This window comes from Panthera uncia, assembly GCF_023721935.1.
Source record: "Panthera uncia isolate 11264 chromosome B3 unlocalized genomic scaffold, Puncia_PCG_1.0 HiC_scaffold_1, whole genome shotgun sequence".
Lineage (NCBI taxonomy): Eukaryota > Metazoa > Chordata > Mammalia > Carnivora > Felidae > Panthera > Panthera uncia.
Genome location: NW_026057582.1, coordinates 25,587,442 through 25,604,214, shown reverse-complemented (window position 1 = coordinate 25,604,214; position 16,773 = coordinate 25,587,442). Strand labels below are relative to the sequence as shown.

Here is a 16,773-nt window from a genome sequence, read left to right as displayed (position 1 = left end):
ATCTATTTGTTTCTTCTAAGTTCAGAGTCAGTAGAAGTGGGCGCTAAGGTTTTCCTGAACTCACGCCTGCCCACCCTTCCCTGACACCCAAGCAAGGACTCCTTTAGCTGAACATTTGCATCACAGGGGGGGGGCCTGTGGGGGGGGTTGGGGGGGGGGGGGATACTCGCTGGTGCAAGGGTTGGCTGTCATGTCTGTTGTGTCTCCGCTTTGGTCTCTGTATATGAGGTAACAAATTTGGAAAAGGAGCCATTCTTTTTTTTTTTTTTAAGTTTATTTATTTTGAGAGAGAGAGAGAGAGCACACACAAGCAAGTGGGGGAGAGGCAGAAAGACAGGGAGAGGGTGAGAATCCCAAGCAGGCTCCTCACAGAGCCCAGTGCAGGGCTCAACCTCACGAACGACGAGATCATGACCTGAACCAGATTAAGAGTTGGACGCTTTACCAACTGAGCCACCCAAGAGCCTCCTCTTTAAATTTTTTTGTATTTTTGAGAGAGAAAGAGAGAGAGAGCCTTAAGCAGGCTCCATGCTCAACACAGAGCCCAGTGCAGGGCTCGATCCCACAACCTCAGGGTCATGACCTGAACCAAAATCGACAATGGGATGCTCAACCGATGGAGCCCCCCCGGCACCCCAAGAGAAAAGTCATTCTCGTGGGAAACGGTATTGGTAATTCGTGTTTGCGCTCACTGAGAGCCAGGCCCTGTGGTTTTACCTGCCGTGGCCCTCACAGCGGCTCTCGGAGGAGACACTGATTATCACCCCTGTACAGAGGAGGAAATGGAAGCCTTGGCACGTGAAGCCGCTCACAGAAGTCACATGGCTGTTTCGCAGCGATGTGCTGGTTACTGTTTTGACCACTGGCTGTCCAGGGGAGCAAAGTCCTCGCGGGTTAGTGTTTGCCGATTTCTGTGGCGTCAGTATCCCCACCGTGACTGGTCTCGGGCTCCCAGAAGGACATCACTGACCACAGAGCTGGGAAGACATGGGCAGGAGCACACCAGTAGATCCTAGTTCTACCCTACAGGTAGAGAAGGGAGAAATTATCACAGGAGCATGGATAAAGTGAAATGTAAAATTTAGGAAGTGCTGAGTTTTGACTGTTGATTGCCTTTGTTTTTAATATAATTTATCTGGTTATGAGGGTGTATAGCTTAGTCCTTAATGATGTTTACGTGTAACAGCTTGCAGGCAGTATTCCTAATAATTTAGCTCTTGGCTCTTACAGGCCAGTATGAGCTGCTCCGGCACACCCCCGCTAGCTCGTAGGCAGTGGAGCTGGATTGCAGACGTGGTCTTCGGGACTCCCGAGCACTCTGCTGTCACAGCCGTCCTCATCCTTGTTGAAGCATCGGGTTGGTGTCTCAACCCTGCTTATTGAGGAAGCTAGTCTCCACTCATTTTTCTAGCCCCCTGTTGCAGATCCCTTCCCACCCCGGTTCTCAGACTAGCCTGCCGGCCTGTGTCCTCGGCTCTGCCGACCCTCCCACCCTCAGGTTTCGCCTACAGGAGTGGCCCGGCTGACAGGCATAAGCCGAAGAGACCAGGCTCGTACAGCTCCGTGACATGAAACAGAATCTTTAGGTTTGACTGTTCCTCTCTTGTTATGCTTTGTTTTTTATCAAATCCGTGGAAATCGCTTTTAGATGATGATTTCTTGTGCCCGTGCTGAGTCTTCCAGAGAGGAGAACCTGCTTTGGAGGTTTCCCCGGGCTTCGGTGGGTGGCAGCAGGTGTATCGGGTGTTTGGGACGTTTGTGAGAACCAAGGCCCCACAGGGCTCCTCCTGGGGCTGAAGGGCCATGTTTGTAGTTTTCACACCAACCTGCCCCTTTGAGGTATAGCAGAGGAGACAGACTGACACCTCAGAGACATGGACACTTGAAAGACTGCATGGGACGTGGGGGAGCCCCAGCCAAGGGTGCTGAATCATGGTGTGGGCTGAGGGCATAATGGGGCTGCAGGTGGAATCTGTGCAGGTTAATTGCATTATGGAAAATGAATTTTATTACAGTGATTCTAAACAAAAGATTTGCTGTGCTCTACCAGTAGGCCACAACTATGGCTGGAACATTTGAAAAGACTCCTCTGTAACCAAATGTGACAGAAAGAGTTGGTTGGGCAATATATATACATATATGTACATATACACATACATATACATATACATGTATACATATCATGAGATATATTCCTTTTTTCATTTTCTAACATTTACTTATTTTGTTTCTTTTTTTTTTTAACATTTATTTATTTTTGAGAGACAGAGACAGAGCATGAGTGGGGGAGGGACGGAAAGGGAGACACAGAATCCGAAGCAGGTTCCAGACTCTAAGCTGTCAGCACAGAGCCCGACATGGGGCTCAAACTCACGAACGGTGAAATCATGACCTGAGCCGAAGTTGGATGCGTCACCAACTGAGCCACCCAGGTGCCCCCATGAGATACATCGTAATGGACACCCCAGAATAAGATTGTCTTAGAGATAGAATAGTCCTTCTTCGTTGATAAGGAAACCTAGGACCAGAGTTGATAAGTAATTGCCTGAGTTCAGCAAATTGGGGGCAGATCTGGGACCCATGTTTCCTGGTTTCTAATCGGGCACACCCTGCAGTACAACTCTGCGGACCAGAAATCTGGGAATTCAGTTCTTCCTTGATAGGCAGTTAAAGTCACGTTCTTGGCAGCAAAAGAAAAAGGGGCATTAGTAGATACAGACTCTAGAGGCCACAGGGTTAACTTCTCTATTCTCCAATGTGGGTATGGCCAGTGCTGGTCCTCAGAGTGAGTGAGACACCAGAGGGGGTCACATGGAACTTGCCAGAAATTTCTTCAATGCAGCCAGAGAAGTTGCTTTTACTTACTTACTTACTTATTTATTTATTTGCAGGAGGTGATTCAAGGTCCCATGACCCTACCCTAAGCAAAGTATGCACTACCATAGAGTAGGGGTCTACAAATTGACTCCACAAACATGGGAGAGACTGGTTTGGCTATCTTCTTCTGGCATCCCCAAAAGGCAGGGGCGTCTGTGAGAACCAAGTTGAGCTTTCCGCAGATCTTAGTTCTGTTTGTCAGCTCGGTTACGTTCTACCTTACCCCCCATCCAGCTGCAAAGCAGAGCCCAGTGTCTTGACTGGACCTCTTGCTCTGTTGGCAGAGCTGGGACCGGGTGCTTTACGCCACGCGTGGTGCCCTAAAATCTCTAGGTCTCACCAGACTTTCCAGACTTACAGTCACGGATGTCTTTACCTGAAACGTGGCTGACAGTGACTTTTCTGGGTTCTATTTCCTCTGTTCCTGTGCACAGCCTGCTTCCATGTGCCCATCTGAAGAGGCAGAATAGGAGAATGGAAGTGAAAGCCTGGTGCCATGCGTGCACACGTGCTTTACATGAGGCGCATTGTATTAACCTTCCTCCAGGAACACCCACGGAGAGAAAGCTCCGTCAGCACTCTGTCATGCTATAGTCAGTTTAGGGGAATGTGATTAATAATAAATCATCCAACGTCAACCACTGACAAAAGTAAAAGAGAGCTAAATCTCCCTGAAATCATTATAGAGATCAAGGTATTTATTCTGTAGCTCCTTGGATTCTGTCCCGGTTGAATACAGGAGACAGGATCGGGATAGGACAAAACTAATCGCATTTAGTTTTGTGAGACCGTGGGAGAAGTGTCGGCAAGCAGTGTTCCAGCTTTCGGGGAGGGGCATGGGGACTTCACGCAATTGTGAGGGGAGCGGACAAATAAGGAATCAAAGGGCCCGAATGCAGCAGACAGGCCGTGTTGCTGAGAACTACTGCCGGAGGGAGCTTGTAGACAGCTCAGATTTTTAGTTGACTAGAAAGAAATAGAGGCTCAGTTTTCTAGGAGGTCTGTCTCAAAAGATGGGACTGTATACATAGGCATCATGTTCCCTGCATGTACAAAGACAGGTAGAGTCGTGGAGTTGTTCCAGACCGTCTTTGTGACCCAAACACAGCAAGTTGCGCCCTGGGATAGCTGTAGACTGTTCTCCCAGAGAGATGGCCAGGGTGCAGACCTGACAGCCAGGTGTTGCTTAGGGGAGATGGGAAGGGACAGGCATGTTTATGCTCGGAGGTTGGACTTAGCTCCCCTCTTAGCCCTCAGCTGGAGAAGTCTTTTCTTTCTGACGTATCACACATGGAAATGTGTTTCTAAAGAAGGATTAGGTAGGGGCGCCTGGGTGGCTCAGTCGGTTGGGCGTCCGACTTCGGCTCAGGTCATGATCTCGCGGTCTGTGAGTTCGAGCCCCGCGTCGGGCTCTGTGCTGACGGCTCAGAGCCTGGAGCCTGTTTCAGATTCTGTGTCTCCCTCTTTCTCTGACCCTCCCCTGTTCATGCTCTCTGTCTCAAGAATAAATAAATGTTAAAAAAAAAAACTAAAAAAAAAATAGAAGGATTAGGTATAGTAGAAATCTAGGGGAAAGGTAACGGGGGCCTGACTCTCTTACCCCAGTAAGAGATGAACCTGATATGGCCAAATGGTAGATCTTACTCTGTAGCTTTATGTTCTGCCAGTTTTCTCAAAGTTCACAGATGTTGGGGTGTGTGTGTGTGTGTGTGTGTGTGTGTGTGTGTGTGTGTGTGTGTGTCTATTCGTCTATATATACACACACAGGAGGACACACACTGGGAATGTGATTCCTGAGTCCATAAGTGTGGTTGACGGACTAGGTTTACCTAAAAGACCCTTTAAGAGAAAGCTCTTGAAAGATGATTACAGAATTGAGACACCATCATTTAAAAGTGCCCGAGGCAAACGCCTTTGAAAATTGCAGCAGCGGAGGGACAGAGAAAGAACCACGCAGCCCTCGATTGTTGCGCTGTTCCCTCAGGACCCGTTCTCCCCCTCCCCCTCTGTTTCTCATCTGATAAGAGAGAGAGCAGCACTAAGACTCCTCATCTATCTTATGAAAATCCGATTCGGAATGGCTGTGATCAAAACCAGCTGGCTGTCACCAGCAGTGGCCTCGCGCGGAGGGAACCGCTCAGAAGCGTTCCGTATGTGGGAGTGTCACGGGTGGCACCGATCAAAGTGGCATTTTTTTAATAAATATATATAAGGAAAAACACAAAACCTAAGGATTTAGAATAAAAGCAGTGTAGTTTGTCTTGTTTTTTTCAATGTAACACGAAGAGGATGAAATAGAATCAGATATGCCTGGTTTCTAACGTCCCTACTTCCACGGGCGGCTCTGAGAAGGCGCTCTGTGTCACGTTAACACTGTATCGCTCATCTTGGGCCTTACTGAAGAGAGTGGAAAGTTCCTCAGTTTCCATTCCTTCCAGCCACTTTTTCCTCGTCACTTTTAAAGTCCTTTACCCCTCCTTGTCCTTAGCACATCTCTACAGATCAAAGCTGGAAGCGCCAGCGACCTCCGAAAGCTAACAGAGTGGCAGGGAGCGCTCCTGTTCATCGTCCTCCGTTTCCTTCAACTGTCAGTGACCGGTGGGTGTGATGTTCCCTGGAGGCCACCTCGGCAGGTGGCAGCGGGGTCCCCCCCGTGTCGGGCTCCTGGGCTGAATGGTATCTTTCTCCATAGAGAACTCTTGTGCTCACGAGCGCTACCTTTGAATTGCTGGGAAGACTCGATCTTGTAAGCACACCATGGACTTGGGTGGGGGGATGCGGCCAATCTCATTCTGGGGTGTTGCGTTCATGGCTCCTTGCGAAATGTGCAACCATCCCGCTGTGGGTACCGGAACACAGCTCCAGAGGTCCGGCCCCCACACACCACGACGTACCACGAGCCGCGTTGCCACTCTTAGCGAAGCGCCCCCTCTGCCCGCGATCCGGCCAGCACCACGGCATGCTGGGGCCCGGTTTCTCTTGGAAACTAAAGTCAGTCCCAGCCTTCGTCGTCAAACCGTCGTCCGCCAGGAGAGCCACCACAGCTTGGGGGGCCGTGAGGAACAATCGGCTATTTTGATCTTCGTGAGGTCTGTGATCTCCTTGCCCGGCGACATGAAGAGAGATGCGGTTTGGCAGGAACGTGGAGGCATTTCAGGACCTCAGCACCTCAGGACCTCAGGCTCCATCACACGCTTCCCCGCGGACCTGCTCGTGCACAGCGCCAGAGTAGACATTGGCTCTGCCGTGTATTTCTCGGCGTTTTAGGTGTGGGTCTCTAGCGAACATCCCAGTCTCCCGACTCTTTTCTGCCATGTCCATTGCCTCTCTCCTCCCCTGCCAGTAACGAGTCCGGGCCGGGCCAGCTTCGATCAGATGAAGTCACAGGGGAAAGGTCTTCATAAAGCGGACCTGTGGGGACCCGCAGACCTGTTTTTGTCCCTCGAACCCTGAGTTGGGGAGTGCGGGGGACCGACGGTTGCAGGGCCCAGGCTCGCTCAGGAGCTCCTCTGAGACCGTCTCTTTCTCTTGTTCCTTCTGGTGTTTGAAGCCTGTTGCCTACTGCTTTCCCCTTTTCTTCTCCCTTTTAAAAAATTCCCCATTTTTTCACTTAGAAAAAAATTATTTATACGATTGAGATCCACTAATTAAAGCCATTTTCTGGTATTTGGTTACTGGAGCGTTTGATGTCTCTCTGACAAGACCATGAAATGCACAGAGTGTCCACAGGGACAGAATTTGCTGAACACGGCTCTTTGTAAATGAGGGGACACAGTGTCGCAGCAGCTCATGAATATGGAACGCCCATGATGCCACCTCAGTGGACTTGGGAACACAGATGAATCCTGTCATGTGCTAAATGAGACCAATTTCTTTCACTTAACTTCATCTTCAATCAGACCTTCTTCCATTTGCCTGTTTAAAATTCCCCATACGTGATGCAGAAGGTAACAGCATTCAGTAAAACAAAGTTTTGCAGCTGCAGAGAAAAATTATAATGATCTCTGGCTTCAAGTTGCCATCTCCCGAAAACATGGGCATTGTTTCACTTAAGAGCTCTGCTGAGGTCTTTTGACTTTGGGCACAGAATTAGGGGCTGTGTGGACCACTGTCTCTGCGGTGTCCTTAAGCATTATGTCCAGATCCCCCTCGTGTGGATTAGATATTGAGGTTGGCTGTGGACGGTGGACGTGAGCCATGAAGAGCCTTTGGGTGCTCTGTGGTGGCCAGTGCGCCGAGTGGGAGAGCAGCTCGGGGAAGAGATTGCACGTAACCAAGCAGGGCCTTTGCCAGAGGGAGCTCAGTTAGTGGATGGCCGAGAGGGACGGATGTCATCAGAAGGCACCCGGCGGAACCTGGCAAGGTAGGCCAACCACTTATATCGTTTACTAAGATGTCAAGATGAGAAGGTGCTAGAGTGTAGAAGAGACTTTAATGGAGCTCTCCAGAAACGCCTGTGGATGCGACCAGGAAATCCCATTCAGAAATCTCCAAACAAGAAAATCGGCAAAAACCTCAAAGGACACAGAGAACAGGGGCTCCAGGGTGGGACCCAGGGTCTGGATTAGGGGGCCCCCTTTGTTCTCTTCTTCTTGCAGGACTTAGCTTTATATCCCAGGTTAAGAGTCGGAGTCATGCTCAGGGTGTATGCTGCGTGCTGAGTCCAGTCTTTGAAAATCACTTTCTGTTCTAGTACCAAAACAGGCCAACGACACCGGGGTTTGAACGCGGGCTATCTCGCACACAATGCATCGCAGAGATCTGGAGCCAGCTTTATTGGACGAGGCAGGCTGGCTTCTTACTGTCAGGCCACAGGGGCTGAAAAGGAGCCCTCTGGGACTTCACTGGGTAGTTAGCTTTTTAGTGTGTGCGTGTGATGATATTACCCATAACGAATGTATTTCGGGGCAAATGGCAGCTTCTCACATCTTTGAAACCAGTTGCAATCGATCCTGCTGGTGTTCCCACATGTTTCTATTATTTATTTAAGCACCCCTCGTTTCTGTGGTTTCATCCGGTAGTTGGTTTGTTGGGTAGATCTGTTGGCAGACGGGTGTTCTGGATCGTAATGAGTTGCCCATTTGGCAGTCTGTCTCTTTGAAGTAACTTCTTAAGATTGTTGCTATGCACTGACAGACCTTTACTGGGGGCTTCCAGAAGGTGGAGCGATACAGGGGAGCACTCCAGAAGTCCAAACAGAAAGAAACACGGGTTAGTGAAGAGCAGTGTGACCCAGCCTCGGGATGGGAGCCCTGTGGTCCATACTGCCAAAATATGAGTGAGTCTTCCTCTGTAACTTTGTGCCCACTTATCCGTTGTTTCCTGTGCAGACACAGGTCCTTCCCAGGCAGGCCTTGCAGCTGTCAAGTGAGGCAGAACCTTTGCTAGGATGTTATCGAATCTAGGAAGTATCCAAGGATTGTGTCCGTGTTGTGTATAGACAACTATGGACTCGGTAGCACTTATAGCATAATTGAAACGAAACAGATCAACGTGGCTCGTCCCTGTGTGTGACTTTCAGATGGGAGGAGAATCTATTGATAGGGTTCTGTTCGGTTGTCCCTTGGTTTGCTAGTCCTTGGGAATGCAGAAGTGACTGGGAACTGCTCTCTGCCCTCTGCTAGCGGGGCATCTAGGGGGCAGACCCAGGGCAAATTTCCTGTACTCTGCCCACACAGTGGCCGCTACCTGTTGGATTCCAAGGTGAGTCACAAAGGAAGGGATTTTACATTTTCCTGATTCTGCTTGTATTACTATTTTTTTTAAGGTGTGGTCCCTCCCTCTGCCACTTTGCCATGCTTCATCAATCTTGGTTTTCCTGTCATGTGCCCTAGAAGGTCTTGTGTATAGCAGACACCCAGTCCATGTTTCCTGGCTGGTCGATGCAGGTCCTTCCTCACCTGCCACCAGGCACCCTCTCTCCTCCCCCACCCCCCCCCCACCCCCGCCCCATCACTCTCCCCTGGCCCCTGGGCCGCCGACATTGGCCTTTTTCCAGTTTCTTCAGTGCTGGGAGATGCTTCTCACCTCACAGCGCCTTTGCACCTGCCGTCCCTGCCTGCTTTAATCCTGTCTGTCCTTCGGCTTTGAGCTGCGTCGTCCCTCATTTAGAGACCTTCCCCAACTCCCCACCCCACCTTCCAAAGTTCTAAATGAGATCTCTGAACCAGATTAAATGCATTATGGAGCACCCATTCAATAGAATCCTAGGTGGCCATTTAAAAGAATAAGATGTACAGTACATTTATTGACAAGGGGAGAGAAAGCAAATTGCAGAACCATGCATGTGTAAAGTGATCCTGTTCACAAACATTTTTTAAAGGACATACGTGTTGCGGTAGGTACACATTCTTTTCAGTAAATACAAGAAATTGTTAATAGCACCTCTAGGGAGACAGACGGGCTCACATAAGAATAGGAAGTTTTTCATTTTAACCTTTTCTGGAGCATTTGAATTGTTACCACATGTGATATTTTACATTCGAAAAATAAGACAATTAGTTGTTTCGGCCCTGGTACTTTCCGGCGCTCCACGAAGACAAGGACTGTCTTTTATTTGCTGTTGTTACTGGCACCGCGTGGCATTGCACCTTTCAGATGCTCAGTGTTCCTTGGATGAATGAACGAACAAACAAGCAAATGCGGTTTCCCCACGTGCGGCTAACCAGGTGACACGTAGGGAGACCAGCAGGTTGAACAGGCAGGAGAGATGGCAAACAGAAGAGGTGGGGAGCAAGGGCAAAGAGCAAAGAGAACCTGTTCAGTCGAAGGAGTCGGAGCTGGGAGAGAGAAGCACGTGATGGTGGCCTGTGTCCGGGTGGCGGTCCGTGTGAGGTCATAGCCCTCCTGCCTTGCTCCCCTTTTCTGAGACTGTTTGAGGTGCTCAGTCACCTCCATGGGGCCAGTTTGGTAAGACACGGGCCGCAGGGAGGAGTCCCCAGGCCTCCGGTGTCACTGCGCTCTTTCCATTCTGTTCCGTTTGGCCTTGCTGAGGCAGTGGTGAGTTGGGGCATATGGCGAGGGAGAGACTTAGCTTATTTGTGGTGATGGGAATCAGGAGAAATACCAGAACAGAGGTCGTTGAATCTTTAGAGTAAAAGCTGTCCAGACTCCGCTCTACGAGTGCCTTTGAAGGCACTGTTCATTTGCGAAGAGAGCACGAGTGGGCGAGGATGAGCTCATGGGTTGCAGTCGGACAGAGCCGGAAACCTGGCGCTGTCCGTTGTTGATGATCTCAGCTCACGCCAGCTGCTGAATCTTGCTGAGCCTCACTGTTCTCGCCTGCAAAATGGGCAAGAGCAAATGAGATGCTGAAGGTAGAGCATATAGTTTCTCTGCAGGCTCAACACTTTATCTGTTAAGTGAATAAGAATAGCTCTAGAATCTTTATTATGCACGGAGCAGAGTTTGGCATTTTGTATGGTTAGTATTTTGTAAAGATGATGCCATTTAATGCTTGTAACAACCGTATGCGGTAGGTGAAATTCCCCCTTCTACAGATGAAACCACTGAGGCACGGAGAGGATAGTCACACAGCTGGTAGGTGGGGAAGCCAGGATTGGAAGCCACCCATCCTGCCTCCGGAGCCTGCGTCTTAACCACAGGATGGACGTCCTGCCCATATACTTAACCCACTCACCGTTTCTGTTCATGTTCTTCTTGCTTTTAGCAGCGCAGAAGAACAGGAGAATAAAGTCAATAGAACCATTACATTTTTTCAAAATAGCGGTAGCTTTTCAGCAGCGCTAGAGCAGACCCCCTGTATTCCTCTTACCGTCTCTGTTAAAAATCACGCGCTTTCTATTTCATTTTATTAGAAATTTGTTTTCTGGGGCGCCTGGGTGGCGCAGTCGGTTAAGCGTCTGACTTCAGCCAGGTCACGATCTCGCAGTCCGTGAGTTCGAGCCCCGCGTCAGGCTCTGGGCTGATGGCTCGGAGCCTGGAGCCTGTTTCTGATTCTGTGTCTCCCTCTCTCTCTGCCCCTCTCCCGTTCATGCTCTGTCTCTCTCTGTCCCAAAAATAAATAAAAAACGTTGAAAAAAAAAAATTAAAAAAAAAATTAAAAAAAAAAATTTGTTTTCTATTTGAGCACAGTTGACATACAGTGTTACATTAGTAACGTTCCGAGAGTCACGCTTGGGGTCCTGAACCAGACTGGGTCACCGGTCCAGACGTGCAGGCCAAGCGGCCATAACTGAGCATTCCCGGTATATACTTTTGTGATGAAGCGGATTTCGCAAGTCCGTTTTCTGAAACCTTCTAGGGGAAGACGAGGTGGGAAGGAGCAAGGCCGAACAAGTTACGTATACATGAAAGCTTGTCTGTGAGAGTAAATCAGGAACTGTAAAACTGTGAAGTTCTTTGAAGTTTGCCCCAAACCGGCTCCACGGCCACCTGTTCCACGGGGGCCGGGAGTTGGACGGCCCGACTCTGCTGCGATGGCTCAAGCTGTCACCGCACCGGAATGGTCCAGCTTGCCTCAGCCTGGCTGTCATCGCTGGCTCTGTCCCACTCAGGCGGTTCACCAGGTTCTGTTGGGCACCGGGCTTCCAATTAGAGAGAAATCCCACTGTGTGGCCGGCCTCACCAGTGCCACTCTGAGAGGCCCCTTTGCCAAGGCCCGGGCTGACCTCTGATCTGTCACAGATGGGCCAGCCCCACACTCCTTTGTGCGCATTTGGAGGAGGGGGGCGGGGACGAGGAGGGAAGCCCGTGAGGAGTCGGAGTGGACGTTGGGCAGAAGTGCAGTTCCTCAGAGCCGGGAGGAGTGGGGCGGAGTTGACAGGACCCAAATGCTAACGCTGTGGAGGGAGAGGGGACTCGGGGAAGACCCCGTCCTGAGCCCTAAGCCCAGCGTGGGGCCTTCTCTTGCCACCTTCTGAATATTCATCTCAGGCTGGACTCCACACCGAGGCGAGCCGGGGGCAGCTAACTGGCTCGCTCCAACACTGTCACAGTGCTGATGGCGCGTGGCACAGCCAGCTTCCTCCCTGCCCCGCCGCTCGGCCCTGGCTCAGGGACGGTGCTGTCAGCGGCTCTCACCGTGGACGGCATTAATCACGCAGAGCGAGAGTGAACAAGAAGGCAAAATTCCTATTAGCATAAGAGGTAGAATCTTAGAGGACTCCACGTCTAATTCTTCAGCAGGACGGAGAGACAGAATCTAAGCCCTCCACAGCTGCTTTCTGGACAGAGGACTTGCCGGACGTGGGTCGTTATTTTGGGGGTGGTGTGCGAGTGTTCTTTATTTCCCCTCTCAGCCATTCCTTTTCTTAAGCCCTTTTGATTCTTTTAATCACTGCCTTTAACTCTCAGTCTCATTTTCTGTGTCTCCGTCTCGCCCTTGCCTACCTCCTCCCTCTCTTTCCAGGTACGGCATCTGTAGCTCTGCGGTCGGAGGCCGTAATAAAGACACCAGGCTCGGAGTTGACATTTATATACTCAGGCTTAGCTGGACCAGAGCAGTTGCAAAGTCTGAATAATGAATAGTCTGAAAGTGGCAGAAGGGTCTTCCCAGCTGTTTTTGGAATTACTCTGCATGTCTCTTAAAAATTAAATTGGGGGCGCCTGGGTGGCTCGGTCGGTAAGCGTCCGACTTCAGCTCAGGTCGTGATCTCACAGATCGTGGGTTCGAGCCCCGCGTCGGGATCTGCGCTGACAGCTCGGAGCCTGGAGCCTGCTTCGGATTCTGTGTCTCCCTCTCTCTCTGCCCCTTCCCAACTCATGCTCTGTCTCTCTCAACAATAAATAAACATTAAAAAAAATTTTTTTAACGAAATAAAATTGAATTTAGTCCATGGAAGCAAAAACAAAGAGTTTCTTCACTATTCAGTCTTCATTGGGCTTTTCCTCCTGATGTTTGTGGTTGGATTGCGAATTCTAGGATGCTTTCTCTCCACTTGGCCTTTTTTTCTGCCCCCTCTCTTTTTCTACTCCGACCGGTTGAAACAAAGAAAACCCCTCAACCAGTCAGTGATGCTCATTTGGAAAAGGAAATACTTCTTTAGGGCGTTAGGTTGTCCCTGTGACAAGAGGGGCTGTTTGGGGGAAGTCACCACTTGCTTCTCTGCTTCTCTCGGCCTCTCTGCTCGCGTGACTCTGTTGGACGAATGAACGAGATGTCCCCTCCTGTGTCTGGACGTCTGTCTCACATGTACAGTTTGAAGAAGGGAAATCTCCATGACCCGGCAAGAGACGTGTCATCTTTAAAATCGGCATTCTTTATTATATCAGACCTGGCAAGACTGAGCCCAGGGACACCGCTGGGGAACCACTTCATCTCATTAGGTGTGAAATGTCCTTCAGAGTCAGGCTCAGGGCCATGATGGCCGTGATGATTGCAGGGATTACGACGAGCTAATGCACGGGTGGACCTCGGTCATGAGGTGGCTCGTTCACCGGCTCCTCCAATGTAAACTTCCCCAAGTACAGTCGGGGACTCTCTTCCCATTTCTTTACATTTCTCATTGGGAGGGCCACTCCAAGGGCTCCTAACCTGGAGCGTACAGGTTTCTTTGGATCACCAAAGAAATCTTAGGAAAAAGTACAAAATCCTGAGCCCTGCCCAGGAGGTTCTAATCCAGCAGGTGGCTGGGGTAATGCCTGGGATTCGGAAACGGTTGCAGCCCACCTTTGGTTTCAGGCACACCTCTAGTTCAGTACCGCAGCCCTAGATGGGGACCATCTGAGGCCAGAGACTGTGTCTGAGTATCCGTCCTCCCCCCCCCCCCCCCCGCTGGCACGTTGAAGGTGGTAAATACACGGAGAAGCGGGCCAGATCCCTCCCTATTCACGCTGCCGACAGTGCTTTCTCCTCCTCTCGTTACAGATATTCCTGTTATTCCGGATCTGGAAGAAGTACAGGAAGAAGACTTCGCTTTGCAGGTGGCGGCCCCCCCCCAGGTACGTTACATTAGGTGTGGAGTTGGCGGGAGGCGGAGAGCATGTGAATTGAACACATGCCGAATACCGCGTACAGCGGGGCTGCTCCCCCCACCCCCCCAGTGGAGACGGGAAGTTGCTGGTGATGGGTTCCTGCCCGGGTTCCCGTGTTACTAGGCATATTCTTCCCACTTTGGTCCTTCCTCGCTGCCCAGGAGGCTCTGGGGATGGTGGCCCGGCAGCCCGCCTGGAACCCGTCCTGCCTGGGATTCCTCCTCACCTTCTCTCTTTCCTGCAGCATCCAGGTCAACCGGGTGATGACCTACCGTGACCTGGACAATGACCTCATGAAGTACTCAGCCTTTCAGACCTTGGTGAGTGCGGCAGCTTTTGTGCAGAGGGGTGGGCTCCGGGCCTCATCTCCTCCGCGGGTCTCTGGGGCCGCCTGGCGACAGTCCCTTTGCCGGAGGCATTCCCCTCGGGTATTACAGCATCCCTGGGCCCCACCTGTCCCAGTGTGTCCCGGGGCCAGGCTCCCACCTGCTTCCATGGGGCCCCCCGGGATCAGGAGGTACCACAGCCCTATAGATCCGGCGCTGTCACGCCCTGCCCTCTTGGTGTTGACCTTCCTGCAAAGAATGTCCAACCTGTAGGATGCTGTGGCATTCCCTCATTCCTCAGTGGCTACGAGGTCCACCCACAGTTTTCCTCTTTTTAAGGCATTTCTGCAGGTCTCGGTTTGGGAAGTTCCACCACACACAACCTGACCCTCCTCACCTTGCAAGACATAGGTGTCCAGAGCACCCCCCCACCCCCACCCCGGGGAAACACAAGCTGGTTTGTTTGCTTGCTCGTTTGTTTGCATCCTTGCATCCACAGGATGGAGAGATTGACCTGAAGCTCCTCACCAAAGTCCTGGCGCCAGAGCACGAAGTCCGAGAGGTCAGTAGCAGCAGAAGCTCCTTCCTGTGGGCTGCTGAGTCATCCCTGCGACCAGCCGGCTCCCCAGCGTGAGCTCTGCCTCCCCGAGGCCGAAGGGTGGGGGAGGTCGGCTGTGACCGCGGGGAAAGGCCTTCTGCCTTCATCTTACCCAGCGCCGCCTCTCCGGGCAGGATGACGTCAGCTGGGACTGGGACCGTCTGTACACCGAGGTGTCCTCAGAGCTCCTCACCGAATGGGACCTGCTGCAGGCGGAGAAGGAGGACCCCGTGGGACAGCCCACGCACACCTGAGCCCTTGGCGGTCGGCAGACTCCTGTCCCCGTACAGAGTAATTTCTGCTTCGGACTTGAAAAAACGCGATAAGCCTACAGCTGAAGAAGCTTGCCGGTAGCTTAGCATTTTTGTATGGAATATTTTGTAATAAAAATGCTTATTTTCAGTAGACCATGTTGGATCATTCAGGTGTAATAAATTGCTTTATGCTGTGGCCATCTCTTCCTTTTCTTTCCAGCAGCCTCTTGGAAAGATTCGTCAAGAGTGAAGGAGGGCAGCTTTTAAACAGTCTGACGGGTTTGCTCCCCGCTGTTGAAGAGCATGAGGGAAAGCTAGACTCAGGGGGAGAGGAATGGCGCCCCTTCTAGAAAGTGTTCGGTTCACAGAGGCCACAGCATTTCCCGGGAGCACCTGTCTACTTGGAAGCACCTGGAAGCAGGGGTATGGGAGGCTGCAAGCTGCTACCCGCCGGGGTCCGGGGGGGGGCCTGGCAGGACACCTTTCTTACTGCGGACGTTCAGTTACGTTAGTGAAATTTTACTGTCTCCTTCATGCTGTCGGGCAGCTTAGCTGAGGAGACGGCAAAAAGTGGGCGTGCTAAGGCGACCCATTCCTCACAGCGGGACTTGGGAGCTATTCTCACAGCACCCCCTTTCTCCTTTCTTCTTGCAGCCCATGCCCAGGGCTCCCCAGGCATGCCCTTCCTTTCCGCCATGGGCTCCCAGAGCCTCGATGCTAGCTCTCATTAGAAGCGGCCGGCTTGCCCGCTCCGAGCATCCCACAGAATGCTCTCTCTCGGGGAGCCTGGGACCCCCTCTGACCTTTCAGATACTAGCCGCTCGTCTCCACTGCCCCCCGAAGCATCATCGCTGCCTGTTTGCAAACCATGCCGACGTCTGGAGCAGAGCCCAGCCCTCTTTCTAAACAGAGACATCTTTTGTTTTTGTTTTTCTCTCTTTCTCCCCCAAGACCTCTCATCTGAGGACAGGGACGTCTCCCTGCCCGCCTCCCCTAGATGCCACCTTGGATCAGGCCCATGCAGGCTGGCAGCCGCTGACTAAGCCCCGCTCCTCGGCCACGGCCACGGGGAGCTCAAGTGCTGCTCTCATCCAGCCTGGAAAGCCCTTCATTAAAATTCAGTAAAACAAAGAGGCTCAACACTTCAAAAACCCACTGGGGGGTTATTTTTGTATGACTACTAGTGCCCTTCCCCAGTGAGCCACGAGGGCTCCAGAGCCAGCAAAGAGACTGTGTGGCTGTTAATTATAAACTCAGGGATTTAGTGGCTTTGGGGCCCCTTTTCCTCCTCTTCCAGAGTCACACGTTTAGCCCGGCCAGCCCCTCTTTGGAATAATTCCCATGGTCACTGAGAACTTTGTGTCCAAGCTTGTTTTTCTTGAGCACCATTCTGAAACCCAAAGGAGAAAGGTCTTTCTAGTACCTTAATTACTAGCAAATTCAGCCGCCTCGGGACTCTGATAACCTTGGAGGTCTGTGGCCAGCCTGAGCAAGTGGCTAGGGGTCGACATCCTTCCTCCCTTTATTTTACGATTGCAGTGGCAGCAAGGTCTAACGCGTCATGAGCCCTCACCACGTGCCAGGCACGGGATTCAGCACGTACGAATCATCTAGCTTAATCCTGACAACTACCCAGTGAAGCACAGAATGTTTGTTATCCCATTTTACAGATAAGGAAACCGAGGCTCAGAGAGGTAAAGAGATTGATTGCCCAAGATAATCCAGCTACTTAGTGGCGGTGCTGGAACTACCAACCAAGTTCTCTGACACCTCTGTACTTTTA

The 16,773-nt window shown here is 51.3% G+C and overlaps 1 protein-coding gene across 1 annotated transcript in view; it reads left to right on the top strand.

The window, feature by feature from the left end:
• Positions 1-15,188, top strand: part of IFT43 (intraflagellar transport 43) — an 80,707-nt gene extending 65,519 nt beyond the window's left edge. Inside the window, exons 6-9 of the mRNA XM_049611377.1 lie at positions 13,706-13,793; positions 14,057-14,132; positions 14,638-14,700; positions 14,871-15,188. Coding sequence (XP_049467334.1) covers positions 13,706-13,793; positions 14,057-14,132; positions 14,638-14,700; positions 14,871-14,990 — 347 coding nt within the window. The 3' untranslated portion in view covers positions 14,991-15,188. The remainder of the gene's footprint in view (positions 1-13,705; positions 13,794-14,056; positions 14,133-14,637; positions 14,701-14,870) is intronic.
• The last annotated feature ends 1,585 nt before the right edge of the window (positions 15,189-16,773 follow it).